The sequence below is a fragment of the Chamaea fasciata genome, unplaced genomic scaffold, assembly GCF_029207755.1.
Source record: "Chamaea fasciata isolate MVZ Bird 193981 ecotype frontalis unplaced genomic scaffold, bChaFas1.0.hap1 SCAF_2, whole genome shotgun sequence".
NCBI lineage: Eukaryota > Metazoa > Chordata > Aves > Passeriformes > Sylviidae > Chamaea > Chamaea fasciata.
The window spans coordinates 1425816-1450878 of NW_027094087.1; the positions used below are offsets into that span (position 1 = coordinate 1425816).

At 54.1% G+C, this 25063-nt stretch overlaps 1 protein-coding gene and 1 long non-coding RNA gene across 3 annotated transcripts; one reads left to right on the plus strand and one right to left on the minus strand.

The window, feature by feature from the left end:
* Positions 1-780: 780 nt before the first annotated feature.
* Positions 781-7159, minus strand: SERPINH1 (serpin family H member 1). Of its 2 annotated transcripts, none has more exons than XM_066207578.1 (5): positions 7072-7159; positions 3822-4435; positions 3488-3586; positions 2888-3120; positions 781-2736 (listed from the first exon to the last, which is right to left on the minus strand). In XM_066207578.1, the coding sequence occupies exons 2-5, from the start codon at positions 4402-4404 to the stop codon at positions 2434-2436; spliced, it is 1218 nt and encodes a 405-aa protein (XP_066063675.1). In that variant the 5' UTR covers positions 4405-4435; positions 7072-7159; the 3' UTR covers positions 781-2433. The 2 variants fall into 2 exon arrangements, with proteins under 2 accessions (XP_066063675.1, XP_066063682.1); XM_066207585.1 differs by having other exon boundaries at positions 3822-4438.
* LOC136303904 (uncharacterized) lies at positions 7109-23831 on the plus strand. The gene is made up of 4 exons (XR_010724298.1): positions 7109-7515; positions 10785-10858; positions 14984-15156; positions 20854-23831. It is a non-coding gene; the product is annotated as an uncharacterized lncRNA (long non-coding RNA).
* Positions 23832-25063: the final 1232 nt, after the last annotated feature.

Below are 25063 nucleotides of genomic sequence, written 5' to 3' on the forward strand. Positions count from 1 at the left end.
CACCCTGAAGCTCCAAAAGAGGAGGGAGCTCATTCAGTTCCCTGTGTCTTTTGGGTGCTTCCCTTGGACAGAAGCCCTGGAAGATGAGCAGGGCGTAGGATGAATTTAGGAACTCTGGAAAGCTTTTAACTTGGTTTCAATATTGCCATTCCAGGTTGATGGTGTTCCTGCTGTTCAGTAATTCCAGTTTGGTGAAAACTAGGAAGCACCTGGTGCTTTTCCAGTGTGGGAGCAGCTCCACAGGGATGTGTGTGCTTGCCCAGCCCAGGGAAGAGGGGACGTGTCTCTGCCTTTAGTTTTGCTTGTGAGTGGCAGAAGGTCCATCCCTTTCCAGCAGTGGGAGAACATGGATTAGCAGGCTCTGCCACTGCTGGATTTTCCACCTGGGGAAGGTATCTTTAGCCTGCAGTTTTTTCCTCCTCTGTTTCCCCAGAGTGGATCCCAGTTGGAGGAACTTTGCCTTGGAGGGTCAGGAAGGCTGGTCCCTGTGGTTGTCAGCTCGCTTTCTATTCTGCTGAACGGCCCAGCTGGACAGGGTACTTGGTCCTTTACCCGTGGGACATTGAAAGTGTTGGATATTTGCAGTTTCAGGAGAAAACAATGAAGGGAAAAGCTGTTAAGAGAGTGTTTCTTTCTCATGACTGATGTGCCATGGGAATTCATCCTGTGTATTGAATAATTTTTGTCCACAGTTGCTATATCAGTGTGTCTTGGATTTAAGGGCAGCAAGGAACCTCCCTAAGTTTGTTTTCCTCTACAAGGCATTCCAGCTGCCAGGGATTCATGGAAAAAAGTTTTATTGCAAAAGTACACAACTGTCACTGTGCCAGTACAAGAACGGACAATAAAAGCCATCAGACACCTGCATCCACGTGATGCAAATTATTCACAATATCCCACAGTGTGTTCTTGTCTTGCCCACCCCTTTCACCCCAGCCTCCAGAGCGTCCTGCGTGTGGGTTCAGTGCGCTGATTCACCGGGAAGTGTCCCCACGTTTGGGGACATCCCTGGCATTGCCTCCCGCCTCCCATCACCTGGGAATATGCAGCATTGGGCTTCTGTGTCAGCAGGGAAAACTGGCAGGGAGATAAAGCAAAGCCATGGAGGTGCTCCATGCTGGTTTCAGAGAACTGGCAATTCCATTGGGTTTCCCTCATTTCCGTAATCCCGGTATCTGCCTTGTGGTGTCTCTCAGTGCGTGGCAAGTGCTGCAATGCTCCTGGGGTAACATCAGCTCCTTTAAATAGTACTGACCTGATGATATCCCTTGAAGAGAAGTTAGGAATAGCCTGGATCAGGCTGTGAAACCTGCTGATTATCAGACATAAATATAACTATAAATACCTTTGTTTTTCAGGGTCCCCTTATCCAGGTCAGCAGACAGGGAGCTAAAGTACCATGGAGCTTCAGCAGAGCATAATTAGGAAGTCAGGTAAATAGCAGCTTTAAAGCTTTGTGTTTAATTAAGCAAGAAAGTGGAGGTGAACCTGATGCCACCTCCCAGTGAGAGGCCAGCCGGGAGTGCCTTGGCTCAGCTCCACAGGGAGCTGATTGGAACCAGCTCTGGTCTGAACTGGGAGAGCCCTGGCAGTGGGAACAGAGTCTTCCCCAGCCCTACAGGAAAGAGAAGTGAGAGCAACTACCTGTTGAATTACACCCCTCAGTGATCCCAAGGGGTGGAGTGTTGAAGGGACCTCAGGTGACCCTTTCCAGGAACCCAAGCTGCGCCTTGGGCTCCCCCTGACACCCCAAAGCCCCTTAGTTCTCCATAGAGCGTTGATGCAGGGTGCTCTTGGCTTTGATGCTCTCCCTAAGGAGCTCTCTTGGTTGAAGCATCAAACGCAGAGCACAGGGTTAGGCAGGACAGAAGGGCACGACTCCATACAATCTCCATTCTCCTGTGCTGCCTCCTGCTCTGCTCCAGGGCCCTGCAGGGGCTGGACTGCACGACTGGCCCTTGGAGCTCTGCTTGGAGAGAGAAGAGAGAAGCGGGGAACAGCTCTGGAGCGGTGCCACGGGGCACCCAGGCGGGAGAAAAGCGGCGGCGGTAAGCGTGCGGCGGGATGGAAGCATTGGGGATGGGAGGGTGGTGCCTTGGCAGGGCTGGTGGAGCAGCAAGGAACTGGGCAGGAGGCTTAACCAGTGCAGGGAGGAGCTCAGCTTGAACGTGGCCACCTCAGCTGACTCCCGGTGACCCTCCAGTGCCAGGCTCCCCTGCTCCTCTCTGGAGGTGGGTTTGTGCAATCTGGATTTTGAGGGTGAGGTAAAGTGTACGCTGGTTTCTCCTCACAATGCACCCTGGTCTGAATAGCACCCATGGTTCGAGAAGGATACAAAATAGTGTTTCCCATTTGTCAAAATCCCCCCCTAAAAACACACACAAACCAAAGCTCTGGGGAAAAAAAAAAAAAACCCAACCAAGACAAACCCAACTACAACTCATCGCGCATCTTGTCGCCTTTGGGCCTCACGAGCCTGCCAATGAAGAGGATGGAGTTGGTTTTAGTGTCCTTGATCATGAAGATGAAGGGGTGGTCAGCGTAGAAGAGCTTGGGGTTCCTCATCTCCTCTCGGCCGTAGATGTCGGCGTCGTAGGGGTTCCCTTCCGTGTCCCATTCCAGAGCCGCGGCGTGGAACACGTTGGACAGGTAAAGGTCTTTCTTGCCGGAGATCTTGGACAAGTCAGCCTTGGTTTTGTCAATGGCTTCTGTCAGGCCCAGACCACCCAAGTGTTTCTAGGAGGAGACAAGAGGTCAGCAACCCTCCCGGAGATGACACAGTGCAAGAGGGAAGAGGGGCAGCAGGCATGGATAACCCACCATCCCACTGTCGTTCCTCCCATCCCAAAGAACTGTAAGGCCCAACTGTTGAAGGACCTCATTTTACCTGAAGGTCGTGGCTGACTTCCAGGACGACTTTTGGCAGCGAGATGGCCACTGATCTTTTCTTCATCTTGCTAGTCCAGGTCTTGAGCTGCTCCTTGTTCAGCAGTTTCTCCACTCTCTCCAGAGGCTCCACGTGGTTTGGCATGATGAAGATCATGCTGGAGAGCTTGTGAGCCAGTGGCATCTCTACCACCTGGAGCTTCTCTGTCTCGTCATCGTAGTAGTTGTAGAGGCCTTGAAACCAGAAGCAGGGAACACTGAGGTGTGGAGCAGAGGCCAAGTGAATTCAGCCTGAACTTTCCCTGACCAGGAAGGGCAGAGAGTCTGGACACCCTTTTGGGAAGTGGCATGTTTGGAGTTGGCTGTGGCTGTCATTTGTGTGATGAGCCAGGATTTGTTCCCAACAGCCAAGCGCCTCGTAGTAAACATGGATTCTCTCCGCTCACAGGGAGACTGAACCAGCAGAACAAACACTCCCCTGCTTTGCTCTCTCTCATGAGGCAAAACCATCTTGGAAGCAGCTGGTGGGAATCTGGGTAAGGAAGAACAATGGTCCTAACTCCAGCTGGTCTTGGTGTGGGGCAGGAGGTTTCCCACTCACCTGTGCGGTGCATCATGGGCACTCCCACGGTGTAGGAACGGGTCACCATGAAGCCACGGTTGTCCACCATCTTATGATGGAACTTCTCATCCCAGTGAGCTACAGGAGAGAGAGAAACACAGCTTGTAAGAAAACGGGATGGGCGGTAATTCCCTGCACAGTTCCCAACCACTGACAGAAGGCTGCCTTCAGTGCACCCAGGATTTGTCCACCTTCCCTCGGGGCTGTTGGATGATCTTTAAGGCTCCTCCCAACCCAAACCATTCCATGACTCTGTGCTGGCTCAGAGGAGGTTTTGGGTCACTTGTACCAAGAACCGAAGGGTAGAACTTACGCTTGAAGAACATGGCGTTGACAATGAGGGCCCCGTCGGTTTTCTCCACGTCTTTGGTGACCTCCGGGAGTTTCCCATCCGTGGTCTGGGCCGCCCACTCGTTGATGGACTTGAGGGCGCTCCTCTTGTCTCGGAAGTTGATCTTGGAGTGCTCGTAGTTGTAGTGCTTCTTGCTGTTCTTCACGAAGTCCTCGGCGAAGGTGATGGAGGCGGGCCCGTAGAGGCGGCTGCCGATCTTCCAGGTGACGTTGCGGGCGGTGCTGTTGCTGACGTCGCTGAGCAGCTCCGACAGCCCGCTGTGCACGTAGTCGTCGTTCAGCTTGTCCGCGCTCAGCACCGCCTTGGCCTGCGAGGCCGTCGTGGCCTTGCCCCCCAGGGACACCAGCCCGAGGGACGAGGCCACGACCACGGGGGACAGCAGGATGTTCTCCATGTCCTTGTCTTTGGCCATGGCGTGGTAGAGGTTGAAGGCCAGCGTGGTGCTGCGCTCGGCCAGCGTGGTGGCCTTGTCACTCAGCTTCCTGTCCTCCGAGGGCACGGCCGCAGCGAGGCCCAGGAGGGCCAGCCCCACGATAATCCACATGGCTTCAGCAGCGCCCAGCACCTCCCAGGACCTGCTGGGCAAGAAAATTCACCGTCAGCGTCATCCAAACCCTTCCTGGAGCATCCAGAGATCCCAGGGGCTCTTCCAGAGAAACCTACTCCTTGGTTCCAGTGACGGTGACATTGCCCCAGTGCTTCATCCCAAGTCCGCCCTGAGCGGCAATTAATCTTCAGGCAAGGAGAGCCTGTGCATTTGGGATGAAAGCTTCCTTCCTAAGTGGTTTCCCTTTATTCCAAAGTTAATGTACAGTGCATGATTTAAGGAAGGGTCAGGGGATGTAAGCAACAGGCATTTCTTGTGTGATCTTGAGGGGGAATGGCTTTGAAGTGAAAGAAGACAGGTGTCCATGGGATATTGGGAAGAAATTCTTCCCTGTGAGGGAGGTAAGGCCCTGGCACAGGTTACCCAGAGAAGCTGCGGCTGCCCCTGGATCCCTGGAAGTTCCAAGGCTACACTGGATGGGGCTTGGAGCAACCTGAGATAGGGGGAGGTGTCCCTGCCCATGGCAGGGTGTTGAACTGGATGAACTTTAAGGTCCCTTCCTACCCAAACCATTCCATGATTCTGTCCCCAGAGCAGGACAAAGCTCTGCCCTCCTCAGCAAAAGCTGGAAGCAGGATGTTTGTGCTGCCAGGCGGCCACCCAGCACAGTGCTGCCCCTTGATCCCAGGGCTGCCTGGCAAGGACCGTCCTCTCTGGGGACCCCAGCCCGGGCCCCAAATCCTCAGCTTCCGTGGCACTAGATGGAGCACGTGAGCCTCCACCGAGCAAAGCCAGAGGCAGCCCTGGAAAAGATCCTGCACTGGCTGATCAGCTCCGTTCGACTTTGGTTTGCCCCAAAGTCGGGGGAGGTCCTGGAGCAGAGGGAGGTGGGGGGACCTCATCTTCCCCCAGAAGAACCTTCAGTTCATGCCTCAGGTGGATGGATTTCCTCCCAAGGTAGGCGAACCCATCCCCAGCAAGGGCTCTGAGCCTCCAGCTCCGCTACCTGTGCAGACTGAGCAGTCCTAAGTGCCTGGAAGCCCTTTGGAGCTCATCCCACCTGGCCCCCACACCTCCCCTCCCTCCTGCCTTCACTCGGCAAACCTTCCTGCTGGCAACTCCTCAGGCCTTAAATTCCACCTCCAGCTTTTGGGGGACTTTTTCCTCCACAGGAGCTGCACCACTACACTGAAGTTCTGTTCCTTGGTGGTCCTCTCCTCCCACCCTGCTCCTGCCCGGCCTCAGGGGCTGCCCCTGGCGTGGGGAGGCAGGAAAAGGCTGCAGCGGGGTTGAAGGATTCCAGGCAGGAAGCGAAGGGCCCGCTGGGATTACATATGGAAGGAAACACGCAGCACGTAGCCCCAGGCAGAGGGAGTGCGCAGTTCCACCAGGGACCCTTTGCCAGAGTGAGAATTACGTAGCCTCAGAGAGGGAGGTGATCGCTACCTAAAATCCTTTCTGGGAGCAAGGCTTCTGTTAAAGGGAAGAGCCATCCCAGCTGCCTCAAGAGCAGAGATTTGTGCAACAGGCTCAAAACCGCCCTCAACGCTCTTTTAAAGTGCAGCCAGGGTGACAACAAACACTGGAAGTCTGAGGAGGTTCCTTCTGGTTTTTCTATTTCCCCGTTAATTTCTAAGGATACCTTGAAACTGTTTCATAGTGAGGTCAACGTTTGCCTTTTTTCTTTCTGAAAGAAAACAGATACATGGAGTAGTTCTCTTGTGAGCAGGGGGTGGCCTGCACTGCTTCATCCTCAGCTTGAAAAAAGGTTCATTACTTCAGGGCCGGGTGACAGGTTTGGGCTCTGCTGAGTCACACAGCCCAGGACGGAGAAATTTTGCCCATTCTCGGATTACGGCAGCGGTTATGGGTGAATTCATAACTCATGGTGAAAATGGAGGGAATGCGGGGAATGCACAGCCAGCAACATCCTCTCCTGTGCTCCCACAGCGAGGGGACGCCCATTGCCAGCGTGGCATTCCACAGCCTTCCCTGGGGCTGCCGGGCCCCTCTGTCCTGGCGGGATGTGGATGGAGGTGCAGCCCTCAGGGGGCTGTGTTTCTCCCGGGAGCAGGGCAGAGCTGCAGGGCAGAGGAGTGCAGGCAAAAGGCCATTTCCGTGTCACCAGAGGGATGTGACACTTGGTTAAGGCAGCAGAACGATGGGTCGGGCCGTCCTGTGGCAGGAGGCTGCAGGGAGAGCTCTCATTCCTGCGTTGGGATGGTGCCCATGGTCCTGGAGGCTCCCAGGCTAAGCCAGAGCAGGGGCTGGAGGATTTCACTCACACCAAGCTAAAGTTTCCCTTATCCCCCTTTCCTTTTTCGTCATTCCCTGAAAGCTTCTCCTGCAGCCTTACTGTGACCACCTCTTGCAAACTGGAGGCAAAACTGCGGGATTTTAAAATTATCTTTCCTCGAAAACCCAGAGGCAGCTCATGGGACAGTCTGTACCCCTGTCCCCCACTTCCACCCACCCCATTGCAGCCTACCCCCCACGCGCCCCCTTCTCCCATGCCGTAACCCTCCCCCCGATTTTTTTTTTTTGTTTTTGCCCAGCTAGGAGGCTGCAGGACCCCAAAATCTCATCCCTCCCCCCCACCCTGCTGCAATCTCAGCTCGGTGTCCACCCTGCCAGCCCGGGGTCCCCCGGGTCCCCCCCCCTTACCTGCGGGGTCAGGACGCGGCTTTGCTCGGCTCCCTGTGCACCTCCCGGTCCCGCGGAGGGGGTATATAAGGGGCCGGGGAGAAACTTCTGGAAAGTTGGGAAAACCCTCTCAAAAATGCCTGGGAGGGAGAGGAAGGGGAGGATCCGTCCCAGCTCTCTCCCGGCCCGCCGCCAATGGCAGGGAATGCCGGCCCCGCGCCGCCGAAGGGGGGTCGGGATGGATGGGGGGGATGCGCGTTCCCAGAGCTGCCCCTGCCTGTCCCAGCCTGTCCCCGGCCTGTCCCCTGCCTGAGCCCAGCCAGCCCTTGCAGCAGGAACATGGGGTGCTATTCCCTGCCCAAACGGTGCTTTTGCCTTTTTACAGGACTCGAGTCCATCTTATTTCCATCCTCGCCCTGTTCCTGACATCTCCCGCAGCTGGATGGTTGTTGGCACCAAAGGCAGGTAGTGATACATTTATTTGTTCGTTTCTGGGCTGTCACCCTCCATATGAAGTCAGGGGTGGTGCAAAGGGCTTCAAACCACGACTGGAGCAGTCACAGGCAGCCAGTGTTTAACACCTGCCCCATCCTGCCATCTGAAGTGTGCCCTGCTTGGTGACCCCCAAGAGAGAGGAGAAGGCTCCAGGGATCCCTCAGGGCCCCTTCCAGTGCCTAAAAGGGCTCCAGGAGAGCTGGAGAGGGACTGGGGACAAGGGATGGAGGGACAGGACACAGGGAATGGCTTCCCACTGCCAGAAGACTGGGATAGAAGGAATATTGGGAAGGAATTCCTGGCTGGGAGGGTTTGAAGGCCCTGGCACGGGGTGCCCAGAGAAGCTGTGCTATGGAGAGGTTTCTGCTGAGTCCCAAGTGTTGAAGCTTAGATTGAACCCTGTCATGTTTTAGGACAGCACAGGATTGTTTTCATGGCAGTCTGGGAAGTAGGGATGTTTGAGGTACCACCCACCTCGTGGATGGTTACATCAGCAGAAGGAGGCTGTATCCTTGTGTTCTCTAACTGATCTCGACAACTCTCTTTTAATCACACCGTAATTTCATTTCCCCCCTAATTTTGGCTCTGCCAAATTTTTCTACTTCCCTCTGAAGACAGCAGGTCTCAGCCTCCTGTTGCTGTAGTAGCAAACAGCATCTGATTTTTCCTTCTGGCTTTGAATAGTCTGCTTGTTGTCTTGGAAGCATCTCGCTTTGGAATGACCATTCCATTCCCCTTCATGGCCCACCTATTCTGGAAGGTAGCATCCAAAAGTGCCATTTTCCTTTCATCTGAACTGTTCAGATGGTGAGCAGATACTTCCCATCTTATACAAGGGGAGATCTTTGAGCCCTCCCTGTAAAAAAAGGTCTCCATCAGCTGCAACAAACCTGGTGCTTAGGGATGTTTGGAGATCTGGTCCCTTCAGGGATGGATTCAGTGGAAAAAGAGCTTGGAATAGCTTAAGGAACAGATTTTGGTGCACTAGCTTTGTATTTGTATTTTGTAACTTGTATTTTGGTGCAGTTAGCTTTGCTTTGTGTCTGCATAAATGATCGACAATGGGGGCCCAGAGTTTTTATAGCACAATTTTGGCTTTATTGAAAATGAATTTGCTGATACCAAACTATCAGGACCGAGGTAAATGTTGCTGGTCTGTACCAGCAGCATGTGCCAGCTGAGAAATGAGGAAAGCTCCTTTAAACTTCCACCGTCAGCTGCTTTTCTCTGCCAAATTCTGAATTGCTCCACCTTCTGTGTAATTACTTCCCATATAAGATTTTTTCACCTTCCGAGTGAAATTTAAAAGAAGCTCCTAATTTTTTTTCTCTTGATTTCTTTCACTGCCTCCCAGCACCAAAGCCCTTTGGCACTGGGGGCTCTGTCCTTCAGTCCTTTGAAATGGCTTTGCCTCAATAACATGAATTTGGAGTAGAATGAAAATAGTTGTGTTTGAGGGCTGGCAGCCCAGCATAAAGATATTTCAGATTTTTCCTGATTTTAAGTGTATGTTTCAACCTATTCCTGCTGTCTCTCCAACACAACCTGGCAGGAGCCACAAAAAATCCCCTGCAGAGCTTTAGGATGTGAATGTGCAGAAAATGAGTCAGTTCTACCAAAATGTCAGCAAACAGCTTCATCGTGACTGCGAACAGTTTTGTCCAGGGCCAAAGTTCTGGAAATCAGGCTGCTCTGCATTGCTGGGGAGGATTCCTGCTGCACTCCAGTGATTTCCAGGCGTGATTGGGCTGTGCAGAGGCGCTCCCAGCCCCCACAGTGCCACGTAGGAGCTCCTCCAGCGGTGGGATGGGGACTGGGAAGGGGGAGCCAAACTGGGAGTTGCCGTCTTCCGTCTCCCCTGCTCGTGTAATGAGCAGTTGCAGCTGCCAAAGGGACACATCCACTCCTCCAGCCCAGCTCCTCCCCTCCAAACCGCACTTGCGCAGGGCAGAACTCGAGTTTCTTTTGTCTGGAGTTATTTCCAGCACGAGTTGACCTCTCGTGGGTTTAGGGCAGTGCAGATTCCACTGAGGCTCAAATTAAAAGCCACCCGGAGTTTTTGTGACATGGGTGTGATCCTACAGCCCCCACGACAGTGCAGAGGGAGATTTCCAGGCTGTTGTTGCAGTGCTTGGAAGGGGCCTGGAGCAGCTGCTGGGATGGAGAGCAGCGAAATCCAGTTGTACCAGGAGTCCAGGTCTGTGGGAAACAACCCATGCCCAGCCATGAAACATCCAGCTTGGTGCTGTCCTGGTTGTTTGGCTTCTTGTTTCCAGCAGTGTTACCAATGCACTTGATTGTCTACTGAAGGAGTGTTTTATTTCTCCGAAAGCAGACACTGTGTGTTCTTTGGACAGGACTTTTTAAATATAAACTCCAGCAGCTTTGCACTTTCACCTCACAGTGACCCAGGAGACTCATCCTGTTTTCCTGTGCTGGAGACACTCTGTCATCTTCTGTGCTGCTGTGAGGCACTGTCCCAGGTTGCTCCAAACCCCATCAACATGGCCTTGGACACTTCCAGGGATCCAGGGGCAGCCACAGCTTCTCTGGGCACCCTGAGCCAGGGTGTCACCACTCACACAGGGAAGAATTCCTTCCCAGTATCCCATCTGACCCTGCCCCCTGGCAGTGGAAAGCCATTCCTCCTTGTCCTGTCACTTTCTGCCCTGATGAAAACTCCCTCTCCCTCTTTTTCACAAGCCCCCTTCAGGCAGTGGAAGGGGCTCTGAGCTCTCCCTGGATTCCTCTATGCTCTAAAACTAGTCAGGGCTTGCCTGCTCCTCCAGGTCCCCACATGCAAAGATTTTGGGGGAATTCTGCTTCCTGGCTCAGCTCAAGGACAAGTTTGGGATGAGCACTTTAATTTCCGCCCTGCGAGCTCATCCATGCAGCCCCAGGCATCCCGGAGCCGTGGCTTTGCTGGCAGCAGTGCCCTGCGCTGGGGTGGGATCCCAGCCCTTGTCCCCCTCTCTGGCTCTCAGCCATGCCCAGCTCTGGCCCAGCTTTGCGTGAGCAGACACAAAAGATGCCAGTGGAGCTGAAAGGCTGCATCCCGTGGATCCGTGCCCTGGCCTCTCTGGAGCGCAGCAGTGAGAGCCAACTCCCTGTGCCAGCCTGCTGTGCCCAGCTGGCCATGCCAGTTCCAGGCTCTCGGGGAGCTCACTGGCTTTACCTGTCCTAAAGGGGCAGATTCTGTGGATCCTCTGCAAAGCACTCATCTCCTTTTGCTTCCTCAGCAGGTGTGGTGGAGGAAGAAAAGGAAAAGACCTGATTGCCATGGAGCAAATTCCCCATCCACGGCTTCATCCAGGTATGTTGTGGTGCACAAACCAGGGAGGACAGGCTGCAGAGGCTGCAGCTTTCCCCCAGGGCACAGCAGAGAGAGATTCCCTTGATCCCAGTTGGTAATCCCTCTTTAATACTCCCAGAGAAAAGTTCAAAATCCACAGGGTTTCCTGCCAACACAGCGAGGCAGGGGGGGCAGAATTCCTCTGGTGCTTTTGGGTGGAAAGAATGACATCTGTGTGGCCTCAGCAGAGGGCCAGCACGGGTGATGGCAGCTTGGATTGCAAGCCCCTGCATCCCACACCTTCCTGGGAGCTGGGCTGTGGCACGAGGAGATGGAATCCCTGTGCATGTGGCAGGAGGGATTTGCAATCCCTTAGGAGGACCCACGGGGCTCTGGGGTCCTGGGCTGTTCCTACACTGATCCAGGAGCGCTGGTTTGGGGTCGTGGCAAGCCAAGAGGACTCCAGGATGCCCTTTCCAGGCTAATGTTTGGACTCGGTGGTCCTAGAGGACTTTTCCAACCTTCAGCTCAGTGATTCTAAGTGGTGATGTGCACTCCTTACCCTCTCTTCACAGTGAGTGGGAGTGGCTGGATCCTCCCAAAAAGCAGCCAAAAGGAAAAGCAAGTGTCTGGTTTGTCAGCCACGTCAGCCCCACGGGCACAGGGGCCATCTCGAGGACAGGATGTGAGAGCACCAGGGCTTTGGGATGCTGCAACATCAGTTTCCTCACTGGAAACAGGCAGCAAGGCAAGTGCCAATTCCAGGTTTTCGCTCTTTATTACAAAATACAGGCAGAGAAGGCGCAGGTGGTCGATGCGCTCTGCACGGAGTGGAACTGTGGAGGGGCACCTCTTGTTAAAAGCTGAGTTCACTCTGCTGCAATGAGCTCTGCCTTGTCTTCTCCTGGCGTTTTCCAGGAGCATATGGGAATGTGAAAGGTCTGAGCTCTGTCTGCCCTTCCCCTTTGGTGGAAGCTGAGAGGAGGCTCAGCCCCACACGCTCCCCCCTCGGCGTTTCAGCCTCTCCCGAGGAAACCGGGATGGAAAAGGAAACGGTTTATTCAGGAGCCAGCTGAGGGAACAGAAACGCCCCTAAACCCGAGCCTGGCTTGCAGAGGGATCCTCAGGCAGCCAATCTTCTCCCTCCAGCACAGCACTGCTCAGGCTGGAGGCGGGGTGGGCTCAGCCTGTGCCGTGTGTGCAAGGATGTCACACAATTGCCTGTCTCCCCCGTCCTACTGCTGTCCCTAAAAGTGTTTTCCTCGTTAGGAATCAGGTTCCCAACAAGCCAAGCCCTACTACTGCCCCTGTTGATGCCAGAAGAAGAAGGGGGCTGAGTGCAGGACAAGGCGGGGGGTTTTGCTGCCTTGGCTTTGGGGGGTTGGTGCAGCAGTTTGAAGGCAAGGAAGGAGGAGGGAGGGATGAATCCCAGGAAGGACACGCTGGGCTCAGCACTGGGCAGTGGCCCAGCAGGAACAAACAGCGAGTGCAATCCTCCTCAGCCGAGTGCTGAGGATGTGTAAGCAAAGGGATGCTTAGGAAGGGCCTTGGCAGCCTCTTTGTCTATTCTGCTCTTGCAGAGGCAGCAGAAAAGCTTCCCAGAGAGAGACAGCAGGGATCACAGGATCTCAGACTGGTTTGGGGTGGAAGTAATACTAAAGCCCCTCCAGTGCCACCCCTGCCATGGGCAGGGACTCTTTCCACTATCCCAGGTTGCTCCCGGCCCCATCCAGCTTGTCCTTGGACACTTCCAGTGATCCAGGGGCAGCCACAGCTTCTCTGGGCACCCTGTGCCAGGGCCTCCTCGCCCTCCCAGGGAACAATTCCTTCCCAATATCTAATCTACAATCTCTAGTGTAAAACCAAACAGGAAAAAGGGTTTCATCCTTCCCTACTTTCCAAGGACCGTGGTTGCCCCAGCCCTGGGGATGTTATGCTGTTCTGGTGGGACCAAACCAGTTTGTGTCCAGATCTGAGCTGCTGCAGCTTTGCTTGGGATGACAAAATGCACCCACCTGGGAGGCAAATGTCCCTTCCCATGGGTCCAGATTGGGTCAGGGGGCTTCACCCATAATGTGGCAGTTTAGGATGTGTCTGCAAGAGGCCAGGATATATTCCAGGATGTATCTCCAAGAGCAGAAACCCTTAGGAAAAAAGCGACATCTTCCCTGTGTCCCCACATGAAACCCCATTTAGCCTGAACACTCCTGCCTGCTTCAAATATGCCAGCAGAAAACTGCAGTGTGTTTCTTTCCCAGCTACTGTACAGGTTTCCCCATGAAAATCTGGCAGGGAAGAAGTGGCAGGTTTTTGGAAGATTCAAGGAGCCGACATGATGCAACCCCGCTGCATTCTTGCAGCCTGCTCCTGGGAGCTTCACAAGGAGCTGCTCACATTTTATTCCAGCTGCCAGTGGGCTGCATCCACACATTAAAGACTTCTCCAGGGTCACATCCCTGTGCTGCCACAGCTCCTGGTATTGCAAAGCCAAATTCCCACGTCAGGGAGAGTTATGTTAATTTTAGAAGCAAACCCCACTCTCTGTTTTCAGTCTTTTGTAACTTGCAAGGGGGAAAGCTGTGCGTCGCCCAGGGAACTTTTCTCTGTTTCCCATCTGAGAGTGAAGCTAAAAAAGCTTTTTCTTGGTCTTCCCAAATGCCTTTAGAAACTCACAGGCGTGTTTAGTGTTGGGAATAGTCACACACTTGGCAGTAAGAACAGCAGAAATGGATCCTGGAGCAAGGGAAGCTCCGTGGCTGTTGGCTGGGGTCTGCCAGCTGAGTCACACAAGGCAGATCTGACTCATCAGATCTGCGTCTGCAGATGTCCCAGGCTTGTATAAAGTTGGGCAAGGTTGATGATCCTCTGTAAAAGTTGGGGAGACTGAGGCACGGAAGGTGAGTTTGGGGCAGAATCAGAGCCAGGCTGGTTTGTGCTGCTTTCCTTCTCCACAAGGACACGGGAGACTTGACAGGGAGTCCCCGAGGCATCTTCTCCCTCTCTGCACAGACAATCTGCTGAGGGCTGGGAGCCCAGGATGTGGAGCTGCTCTGTGTGGGATTATCCCAGCTCCAGTCTCATCCAGCAGAGATGGGTCTCGTGGCCAAGGGGTCCTCTGGATTTACAGAGCAGCCTCTGTATCCTTGTCTTCCCTCCCTGCTCCTGGTTACTCTGCCATAAACCCCAGGCAGGAACAGGCTCTGCTTTGTGTTTTCTGCAGCCTGTGGGACCATGAGTGATGCCTTTCTCCAACGTGGATGCCCAAACTGTGCTTCCCACAGTGGGAAGAGATGCAGGAACTGCCTGTCTCTGCACCTCCAGGCAGCACACTCCAAGCTCCTGGCCCAGCACTCAGCACACTGAACATCTCCTGCATGTCCCTGGATCTGACAGCTGTTCCCAACACTGGAGGAGGCATCAGAGCTGCTGAATTTGGCTTTGTACAGAAGGTCTCTTGTTCAGCCTGGGGCAGAGGTGCTTGGGAGAGGTGGGGTGGGAGGTTTGGATGAATGAGGATCGTTGTTTCACTCCTGATTCCCTTCAGGAGGGATGCTGGATGTTGCCCAGCCGTGCACAAACAGCTCAGATTCAGTCTTAGAAATCATTTGCGCTTCTGGGCTCTGTTGGTTTTGACGTCAAGACCTGAATGCCCCTGGGATCACTCCTGGTTTGGCACCCAGGGGACGCTGTGGTTACAAAGACACGTGTGAATCAAAGCCTCTTACAGCTGCCCTGCTCCTCTCCTGCATGGACCTGGCTTAGACCCATCCAGTTGGGAATTATTTCAACCTCCTTTGCTGCCTGAACACAGAGAAGCAGCAGCAAGGAACTTAAGGCAGCTCCCGAGTTTTCAACAGTTCAGGACGCAAGTCATGGCTGCAGTTTAATGGGAGGGAAACACTCAAATCCTGAACTTCCAAGGGTTTCTGTTGGATATGGAGTACCCAGGTCGGGTTACTGTAATTTCCAATGGCAAAGCTGTGTGCTGGACACACAAAATAATGGAGAAACTGCAATTTGTACGTTGTGGAATTGTCTTCATTTTCCAAAGAACCCTCCCAAATCCAGAAATACCTTTATACCAGACTGTGATGGTCCTGTCTTGATGAATTAACAATTTAACTCTGATTTTCTCCCTAATTCCAGTTAACAGAGTCATTGGATCTGCTGGAGGCAAGTTCATCAACTGTGGGATGCACAGTGAATCCACTCTCGGCTCTGTCTCTGATTCACCACGTGCCATGAATCCAGCAATTCTCCGCTGCCTGAAGCTTTCCTGACTTCCCTGGCATTTCCCCGTGGTCACCCTGTGGAAGCAGGTACAAAGTGGAAGGTGGGGCAGGATGGGGGGACACCCAAAAAGCCCTGCAGCAATCTTGGGCACCACGGGGCTGATGTAGAGTCAGTGCAAACAAATCCTTACGGGTGTGAGAAGCACTGGGCGCATGGCACCGTGCACTCCAGAGGTCCTGTAGGGCCTCATCACCTGGGTTGTCCCATTAGCTGGAAAATCCCAGTGCTCTGGCTTCAGCTGAACAGAGAATTGTGTACCTTGGTGCCAGCCCTGCATCCCTGGAGCACAGGACCACTGTCCTTGAAGGTGGGATCAGGGTGAAAAAAGCTCCTCCGGCCTTGACTGCCCCCAGGGTTTCTGTCTCCGGCCCCAGCTCCAGTCCCACGCCCTGAATCCTGCACTGGGAATACACTTCTGGCTCCGTGGGGCCGTGGCCAAGAGTTTCCCATGCTTCAGAAAGAGCCATAAACCCACAATAAACAGCACAGCCCCTGCACTGCTGTCCCTGAGCTCCCCTGGTCCCCAGTGCAGCTGGTGCTTAAAACACTTGGGAGAAGGAGAATATTTAGGATTTCTGGGCTGCAGAAGTGTCAGTGTGGAAAAGGCTCCGCCAAAGCCAGAGAGACCAGCGGAAATGGATGGATTTAAAAATAGTGGAGAACAGAGAGGGGCTGGCTGAGAGCTACAGAGAGCTGGGAGCACACGGATCCAATTAGGGAGCTGCAGGACTCGTTTAGACCCTGCTCCCATCCCTGGGCACAGAGAAACAGAGGCTCTGGCACTGTTCCCCTTTCCCGGGCTTCCCCAGGGAGCAGATCCCACCCAGCTCCACGACATCCCCTCCGTGCATCCCCAAACCCACCCCCCCGAGCCCCTCTGCGGGGCTGGGCACTGCCAGAGCCCCGGCTGATTCCCCCAGGGAATGTCTGCCGGGCCTGGGGAGCCGCCGCTGCCCCGGGCAGGGACATTCCATCCTCCGGCTCCGTGTGCCGTGTCCTGTGTCCCGGTCTCGCTGCTCCCCCCGCTGCCCGGCTCCGGCACCATCCCGGGCTGCCTCCAGCCTTGGCCAGCCACCAATCCCTGCAGGAGCAGCAGGAAAGGCTCGGTCTCCACGGCCCAATCCTGGGATGTGCCCCAGCACAGTGCGTCCTGGGAGCCCCCCTCTGCCCGGCAGAGGTGTTTCCCCTTCCACTTGCCCTGGGAATGATGCTCTTCCAGGCCAGTCTTCACTTAGGAAGGAGGAAAGCAGAGCCAAGAGGAATAACAAGGCTAGCAGGGGCCAGGAGGGAAAAAGGGAAGCAAATATGGATGTAGAAACCCTTGGAATTTTTGCTTGTTTATTGTTTTTTCCTTGTTTTGGGTTGGAAAGGACCTTAAAGATCACCCAGTGCCACCCCCTGCCGTGGGCAGGGACACCTTCCACTATCCCAGGTTGCTCCAAGCCCTGTCCAACCTCTCCTGGAAGGGGAACTTAACTCATTTCGGACTCTGCCAAATATGATTTCAACTGTGATTGATTAGATTTATCACTAGAAATAAGATGGTGACAGCACAGATAACACCAAACTGTGGGAGCATGGCATGGGTGCCTGAGAGCAGCATGACAGGAGATTCCTTATGTCTTTCCAGGTTTCAGTTTCAAAGATGCTATTCTGCCTGGGAGCAGAGAGAGGGAGTCCTTCTCCTTCTCTTTGAGGGACCTGCAGCATCCTCTTCTCCTGAAGAGGGTTTCCCAGGCTGCCCCAATCCCTCCCAGGCTGGGCTGGGGATGCAGTGTGCCTACAGGAGAGAGAGGCAAGGATCTGCAGGAGAATCTTGGCAGAAAAGTCTGTAGGGATGGGAGTGACTTAGAGCAGCTCTGCTATAAAAATCACACAATCATGATGGCACAGGATGGTTTGGGTCTGAAGGGATCTTAAAGTTCATCCACCTCTACCCACTGCCATGGGCAAGACACCTTCCAGGCTGCTCCAAAGCCTGTCCAGCCTGGCTGTGCACACTTCCAGGCATCCAGGGGCAGCCACAGCTCCTTTGTTTCTGGGACATGTCCGTGTGTCCTGGAGGGATGTGCCAGGATGCACAAGCAGCAGGCAATGCCTTTAGCAGGGAATGGGAAAGGCTGGCTTCCTACAAGACACGAGGGATTTGCAGTGTTCCCCTTCAGGTCTCCCACTCTGGGCCAGAACTGCAGCCTCCCAGGAAACAGCACCCAGAAAAGGGGCTTTGGCTTGTAGGGAAGTGTTTTATTTCCTTTAATTAACTGGATCTGAAGTGGATGGAGCCCAAGGCTGTTCTCGGTCACTGGTGAGCCCTGAGCTGTGCATGATCAGAGCCGACAGCCCCAGTGGTGCTGGTGCCAGTGCCAGCAAACCCCACTGATCCACCTGAAAAACCCCCACAGGTCTGGCACAATTCATGTTCAGGGGATGGATATTGGAGATGAAACCTCAGCAGCAGTTCCTGCTCAGGTCTCCTCCTGTCCTGACCTGGCAATTGCCAGCAGTGAGGAAAACCCCCTGCAGAGTAACTCAGGGATTGCTTACAGCCCCTTGCATTGGGGTAACCAAGTGAAGCGGCAAGTTTTACCCTTGTATCTATCCAGGAGAGAGGAATTAGAGCCTGTCAGGGTTCTTAGAGCCTGGCTGGGGTGATTGGCCAGGGATCTCGGTGCCTGTGCACACAGTCCATCAGCAGGCTGCCTTCCCAAGGAGCTGCAGCACTCTCATCCCAGCTCCCAGAGCTCTGTGCCTTCCCCTGACCTCGGCTCAGCAGAAACACGGAGCTGGTGATGCTCCATCAGCTCCACCCCATGCCTGATCTGTGCTTGCTGCCCACCCTCTCTACACCCCGTGTGTTTCCCTTGGGGGGTGCTGCTCTGTCTCCAAACCCCTTCTGCTTCCAAAGGATTTATTTCCGCCCTCCCAGCTCCCCTCTCCGTGCCATAAACGGAAAGGCTTAGGCAGACGCTGCTGCGCATTTCGAGCTGGGCGACCACGAGATTTGCTGCAGCCAGCCCAGTCAGCTGATCCAGCCACACTCATTCAAGGAATCATTTTCCACTGACGTCCAAGCTGTGGCTGCCCAGAGTGGGGGGAAAAAAAGGGAGATTCGGTGTGTTTGGGACACCTGGAGAGGGGGGCACATCTCTGCCCTTCCTCTATCCCGAGCTGCTGCATCTGTCAGGGTAAGCAGTTGCAGGATGAGGTTAGGAACCAAAAGAGGGTGGATTTAGATGGGATATTGGGAAGGAATTCTTGGCTGTGAAGGCGGTGGGGCCCTGGCACAGGGTGCCCAGAGAAGCTGTGGCTGCCCCTGGATCCCTGGCAGTGTCCAAGGCCAGGCTGGACGGGGTTCGAAGCACCCTGGGACAGTGGAAGATGTCCTTGCCCATGGCAGGAGTGAAACTGGATGAGCTTTAAGGTCCCTTCAACTCAAACCAGTCTGTGATTCTGTGATTCTGTTATTTTCCCAAGAACCAGGTCCCCCTCTGCACTCTTTCCTTCCACCTCCAGCTTTCCAAGATCTCATTCCAGGTTGTGTGCCTTGAGAAATTGAGGTGTGTCCCCAAGGCTACCCTGGACCCACTAAATCCCACAGGGCTGGATCCCTTGCTGTGGTGTGGAGCAGAGTTAAGGTCTCGTGTCACAGCAGCAGCTGTTGTGGGACCAGGCTCTGCTTGGTGGCCATGGCAAGAGGCACCTTGTGCCCCTGTGGCTTTGCCACTTGGCCTGGAGGAGAACTGGAGGTGCAAAGGGAGTGATTGCAGCTTCAGCAGATGGTTATCCCATGAATCATGGGCTCCCTGGCTGTGTGGTCATCCCTGGATGGCCCCTGCTGGACCTGTTTGTGCACATGCAGCTGGTCTGAGGTTTCCTGGGAGGGCTGAGCTCCCTCACGTGCCCTGCCCAGCCCTGGTTGCACACCTCGAGGCCACCACAGGGACAATTGGCACATGAGATGTCTCTCTTCTGATGCTCAGTCTCCCTGCCCAGTATTCCAGAATTCCCCTCCCCTCCTTCCCAAAACACAGCTGGGAGGGAGTGGGGACCTCTTGGACACGTCCCTGCACAGCTGCTGCCAGCTGAAATGTCAGGGATTCAGGGCAGGTCTCACTGCCCTCAGCCCTTGTTGCTGTTGGGGGAAAATCTGCAGGCAGGGAGAGGGGCAGGAGGGGATGGGTGAGAGGGAAATTCCTGCCAGGAATGAGTCAGCCCCGCGTGCTGCGCCTGGAAAAACCAACTGCTCCCATCCTGCTGCGGTGCTGGGCCAGAGGGATCCCTCAGTCCTTTGGGATCCCTTTGGGCTTTGTATTGTCCTGCTTTAAGGTGAATTAGGCTGGAGTTACACCCAGCTTAGGGAGAAGCAGCAGAGCCAGGTATCAGATCCCAGATGACTTCCCAATTCCTGGCTGGTGAGGCACAAAGCACAGGGTGACTTTGTCTGCTCTGCCCACATCCTTTGTGTCATTTTCAACGGAGGGGAGAGATCTTAGATTAGATATTGGCAAGAACTGCCTCCCTGTGAGGGAGGTGAGGCCCTGGCACAGGGTGCCCAGAGAAGCTGTGGCTGCCCCTGGATCCCTGGAAGTGTCCAAGGCCAGGCTGGACGGAGCTTGGAGCAGCCTGGGACAGTGGAAGGTGTCCCTGCCCATGGCAGGGGTGGAACTGGGTGGCCTTTTGAGTTCTTTTTCTACCCAAAACAAGAAGAAGGAAAAAACATTTATTTCTGCTTCCCGCCCTGCTTAGCATTAAATTCTTTGAAAGATCCTCCTGCACAGGAGCAGCCTCCTGAGCAATAGGAAATTTGCAGGAAACATCCCCTGCTTGTGCAAAAAACCCAGAACTCTCCTGTCTATAAAACTATTTGAAATCAAGGAATACTGGAGATGGTTTAGGCAGAGAGGGAGCAGCACTAAACCAGCTTTGAGCGTGGCTTTTGGGCCTGTGATGGAGCTGCACAGCATAATCCAGACTTAACTTTTCTGGGGGGCAGGATTCATGCTCTGGGAGGATAACAAACCACCCCCTTGGGCTGGATCTGGGGCTGATGGCTGGAATTTGAAGAAATCCTGTGCGTTTCTAATCTTGGGCTGCTTTTTCCCTAGGTAGTTTATTCCTTTAAATAGAAAGGCTTAAATGGGATTGACTCCTAAAATCCTGGCCTGGCTGGGCTGTAATCTTTAATGGCCAGTGATGGGCAGGGATGTCACATCTCACATCCCTCCTGCTTCTGCTGTGAAGGGAAAAACACCCAGGAGCCCTCACTTTCTCAGGTGGCACCTGGAGATCTGTCCCAGCTCCATCCTGCCCCCTTGGAACGGCAGGGAAAGGACCCTGCTGGCTGACAGGATCCAGGGAACGGCTGGAGCTGTGCCAGGAGAGTTTTAGGTTGGATTAAGGAAAAGGTTCTTCCCTCAGAAGGTGCTGGGCACTGCCCAGGCTCCCCAGGGAATGGGCACGGCCCCGAGGCTGCCAGAGCTCCAGCAGAAGTTGGACAATGCTCCCAGGGATGCCCAGGGTGGGATTTTGGAGTGTTTGTGCAGGGCCAGGGATTGGACTCGACCATTTCCCAGGACTAAGGGAGGAGAAATGCCAGATGTGATGCTCTGACTCACATACAAAACAGGTCCGAGAGCTTTGTCCCCCCCCAGTGTGCAATGGCATGAGGAAACAGCTTTTTTAGGATGCCCAGTTATGGATCTGAATGTCCATTTGAATTTCAGATCACCAGGAGAACCGTCCACCTCATCCCTGGCGAGCAGATCCAGGTTCCTCCACAGTTTTCCAGCAGGATTTGCAGTGAGTGGGTGGTCCCAGACCCGGGAGCTTGGCAGCTTTCTCAGTGGTGCTGCCTGCTGCAGGAGCCACGTGTTTTTATCCTCGCGTGGAATAATCACGTCCTGCTGAAAACCAAGATCCGTGCAGCCAAGCTGACTTTGCAAGTGCCACCACCCTTTGCAGCTGCCAAGACACCGACCCCTGGATTTCCTGATCCTCTTCCTCACCTCTTCAAATCCTTCCTCCTAAACCAATGCTGGGCCAGAGCAGCACGTCCTGGAGGACAGCTCCCAACCCATTGTTCCCACACTGGGCAGCAGCTCCCACACCAGGATGCCCTTATCTCTGTCCATCCCTGTCCAGAGGGTCCTTGGCTGCTGCCCCAGCTTGCTGATGTCTCTGCAGTCCTCCCTCAGGGCACAGGAGGGGTCCAGTGGAGCCTTTCCCTTCTCCCACCACCCTGTCTTGGCGTGTGTGGGAAGTTCAGTGCTCCTGGGAGCTTGGGATGAGTCAGTGTTTGCACAGTCCTGAGTCACTCCAGGGAGTTGCCAGAGAGGATAGGGGGGGAATGCCCAGTGTCATCTGGGGGTGTAAATATCCCAGGAAGTTGGAGCTGAAAGAAAATTCCCACCTTGTAGGGTCCAGCAGGGCCACCACCACCATGGACCAGAAGTGTCACTCCATGAGAAAAAGTGATTTCCTGGCCCTGCTTCCATGTGAATCCTTTCAGATGGCCCACAGCTGATTATTTGGGAGGGCTGCCACATCCCCAAGGCATGGCTCTCCTTGGAAACTTCCTGGGATAGGGAGTTTCCAGGGAGGCCAAGCAGGAATGCCAGGCAAGTCCTCCAAGCAGGGCTTTTGGGGGATGGCTTTTGAATAGAATTAATTCCCAGTCCTCCCCCCGATTGCAATTTTTATCACTGTTTTGGGGGTTTTTTGAGCTAAGAGATGCTCCTGAGCTCCTGTGATGGCTTTGGGAGTGGATTGGCTCAGGAGCCAATCCCTGGTGCTCAAAGCAGGTTTAAGATTTGAAGGGGAGAGTGGACACCCTCGGTGACACCCCCACAGGCACCTGGCTGTCCTCTGTGCCTTGGTGAACAGCCCAGAGAACAGCACAGGACACTTCAAATACACCCCCAGGCTTTAGATTTTTTTTACCTCCATTTTCCAGCTTGAATGGAATAAATTCCCAGGTCAAGAAGAGCTGGAAGAAACCCCCCCCCCAGGATTTTTTGTTCTCAGAGTCCCTGCCTTTAACATGAGCTACGTTTTCTGTGCTTGCTCACAGCAGAGGCTGAGCAGGGAGTGAGGCCAGGAAAACAGGGGGTCATGTCAGACTTCCTTTTTTTCTCTTCTTAACACTGAAATAAAAATACATCCCAAGCTTGTTTTGGGATTAACAAGAAAAAAAAAAATTTTCCTCTTGATGGGAACCATCTGTGGCCGGGAGATGCCGGCTGCTCTCCGCTTCCCACCCTCACGCAGACGCCGTCATTTGGGGTGTGTTCCTCTCCCAAATATTATTCCTCTCATCCCTGTGCTGCTGGGAGGCATCCCAACGATTTCGGGAGGCTTTTCTCCCAGCAGTTCCAAGCAGCTCATGACACCTATGGAGGATAATATTTGCTCTCCTCATTGCAGCCCCAGTGCCCAGCGCAGCTGCGGGGGAGACGCTGCGAGTGTCTTGGTTGTGACCTTTGCACCCCAGACGTCACCTCGGGGTCAAAGCAAACGTCTCCAGGCCTCTCCTGCCTGTCCCACGAACCAGGAGGGGAAACGTGCCCCGAGGAGTGAAGATTCCCTGGCTTTCCCTCTGCTGTGCTGGTGGAAATGAGGGGGTTGGCGCCGGTCCCCTCCTGGTGTCGAAGAATGGGGCGATTCCTGGCGTGGACCTTGACCCCAGCTGAGGTTTTGGGGTGGGAAATGCAGCTTCGGGGCTGGGTTGGCAACGGGAGGATGAAGAGGTGCGTTTGCAGCATCAGAAACTCCAAAGGGATTTGGAGCAGGGAAAAGCCTTCAAGGCCAGGAAGAGGAGAGGAAGCTCAAGGTGAAGGCAGCAGAATCCAGGGCAGGTCTGGCCCCAGGAGGAAAAGCTGGAAATGTTTCTCTGCTCTCTCCATGCAGCTGAGGAGCTGCCTGGCTGAAATGTTTCCTCCTGGGATCAGCTCCTGGCAGGTTGAGCAGGAATTTGGGAGCAAGACGAGCCCAACAGGTTCTGGGCTGTGAAGCCTCCTGGATGGCAGCACACCCCTGGCCTGGGATCCAAGAGCTGAACTGAAATGGGCCCAAAGGAAGTTTCGGGGGTTTTCCCAAACCTGGCTGGATGAAGGACTTCTGTGTGGGCCTTGACATCTTCAGAGTGATCCAGGCCTGGCCTGGGAGGTGGTTTGGATTCATTTGGAGAAAGGAGGGCAGGACATTTAGGCCTTGCTTACCCTGCCCTCCTGCTTGTCCCTCAGTCAAGCAGCACTCCCTGGTTCTTGTACTCTCCCAGGTCTGAGTTAATCCTCACCTCTCCTCCATGGAGCCCTGCTTGGAGTGAAGGATGCTGCTCCCTCCTTCCCCCTGGGGCTGCCACCAAGCATCACAGTGCCACTGGTGGATTTGGTACTCCAGCAGACGAAGGCAAAACGTTTTCCATCTTTGAGGCTGGAAAAAATCCATCCCCCAGCCAGGGGCTTGGCCCTGCAGCCAGGGGTGCAGCCCATGCTCCCGTCCCAGGAATGTGGGATGTTCATGTTCCCAGCCCTGCTCTGACCACAGGCCGGGAACAGAATAGCCCTGGCTGCTCTCAGAATATTCCATGGATCTGTGAATCCATGGCTACTCTGAGGTGCTCACCCAAAAACTGGTGTTGTGCAAGGAGCACTCATCGTTCCAAGATCTTTTTACAAATCCCTCCTGGGCCAAATATACCCCCTCAGTGCCAGTGTGGCTTTAACAGAGAAGGGTGTTTGTGCGCAGTTACTGATGCTTGGAAAGCTGAATGCAGGTGCTGTGCTTCACCCGTCAGAAAGCAATTTACAGATTAAATTGGTAGAAATCTATATAAACTGCTGGGACAGCAGCACGTAGAACAGCATCGCATTGTAACGGGAAGAAAAATTGCTGTTGTTTTATTGGAAATCGGGGGAAATGGATTCACGTAACGTTTTGAAGACGGTGAGGGTTTGAACTCTGGGGGTTTAATCTCAGCAGTGTTTGTGCACACACGCTCCATCCCAGGCAGGCTGAGCTGAGGCTGGGATGGGATTTTCATCCCCTGTCACGGGGTCAAACCCCACATCTCCATCCGAGAAAACTCTGGGATGGAGAGGATCAGCAAACTGATTTCCCCCTGGCGTGGCTGAATAACAGAGGCTTTGTTCAGGGATCCAGGTCAGGGGTTTTATTTCAGTACCTGCAAAGGAGCTATGAGAAGAATGCAGCAGGTTCTTCCCGGCCTGGAGAAATGCAGAGATATCTCCAAAGGTGTTTAATATTAACTGGAGCGGGGCACATCCCTGAAGTGTTTGAGTGTGAGCCTATCTGTGTTTTTATCCAAACATCACCTGCAAATCCCTAACGTGGCCATAGCTGGAGCAGGTGAAAGTCCTCCTGGAGGGAGCCGGATCGATGACGGGTTTGTCAATAAAGATCATCCCGTGCTGGCACCAGGAATGTGATCCATGAGCCCAGACCTTCCTGAGCAGGCACAGAACAAAGGGCTCAGCCAAAAGGCTCTGATTAATGTGTTGGTGAAGAGAAGAGGGCTGGGTGGGCAGGGAGCAGAGGGAACAAAGCAGCTCTGTGTGCACGGGGCAGCCAGTGAGTGGCTCCTGGGAGAACGCTGGGATTTGCTTTCCGGGGTGGCTGTGAGGGGAGCTCCTCCAGAAAAAACCCACTGGGACTGTGATGCAAGCAAGGTTTGGCCTTCACACTCACCCTCTCTGACTCTTCTGGTCAGATGTTATCAGAAGCACTTTTTGATAAAGCTCCTTCTCACGGGGCAGGGAAGTCTTGCCCCACGGAATGACAAATCCATTTCCTTCCCTGCTGTTTTCAGCTGCATTTGTTTATTAAGTGGACTGCACTAGAAAATGCTGTTAAACAAAGTTTAATTTAAAACCAGTTCGTTCAGCGATGGCTTTACTTACATGCCCTGAAGTTCTC

Coding starts and splice junctions, on each gene's coding strand:
- SERPINH1 (XM_066207578.1), bottom strand. CDS start 4,404: ATGTGGATTATCGTGGGGCTGGCCCTCCTGGGCCTCGCTGCGGCCGTG. Junction 3,587..3,821: donor CAACGCCATGTTCTTCAAGC/GTAAGTTCTACC, acceptor TCTCTCCTGTAG/CTCACTGGGATGAGAAGTTC. Junction 3,121..3,487: donor GCCCATGATGCACCGCACAG/GTGAGTGGGAAA, acceptor TCTGGTTTCAAG/GCCTCTACAACTACTACGAT.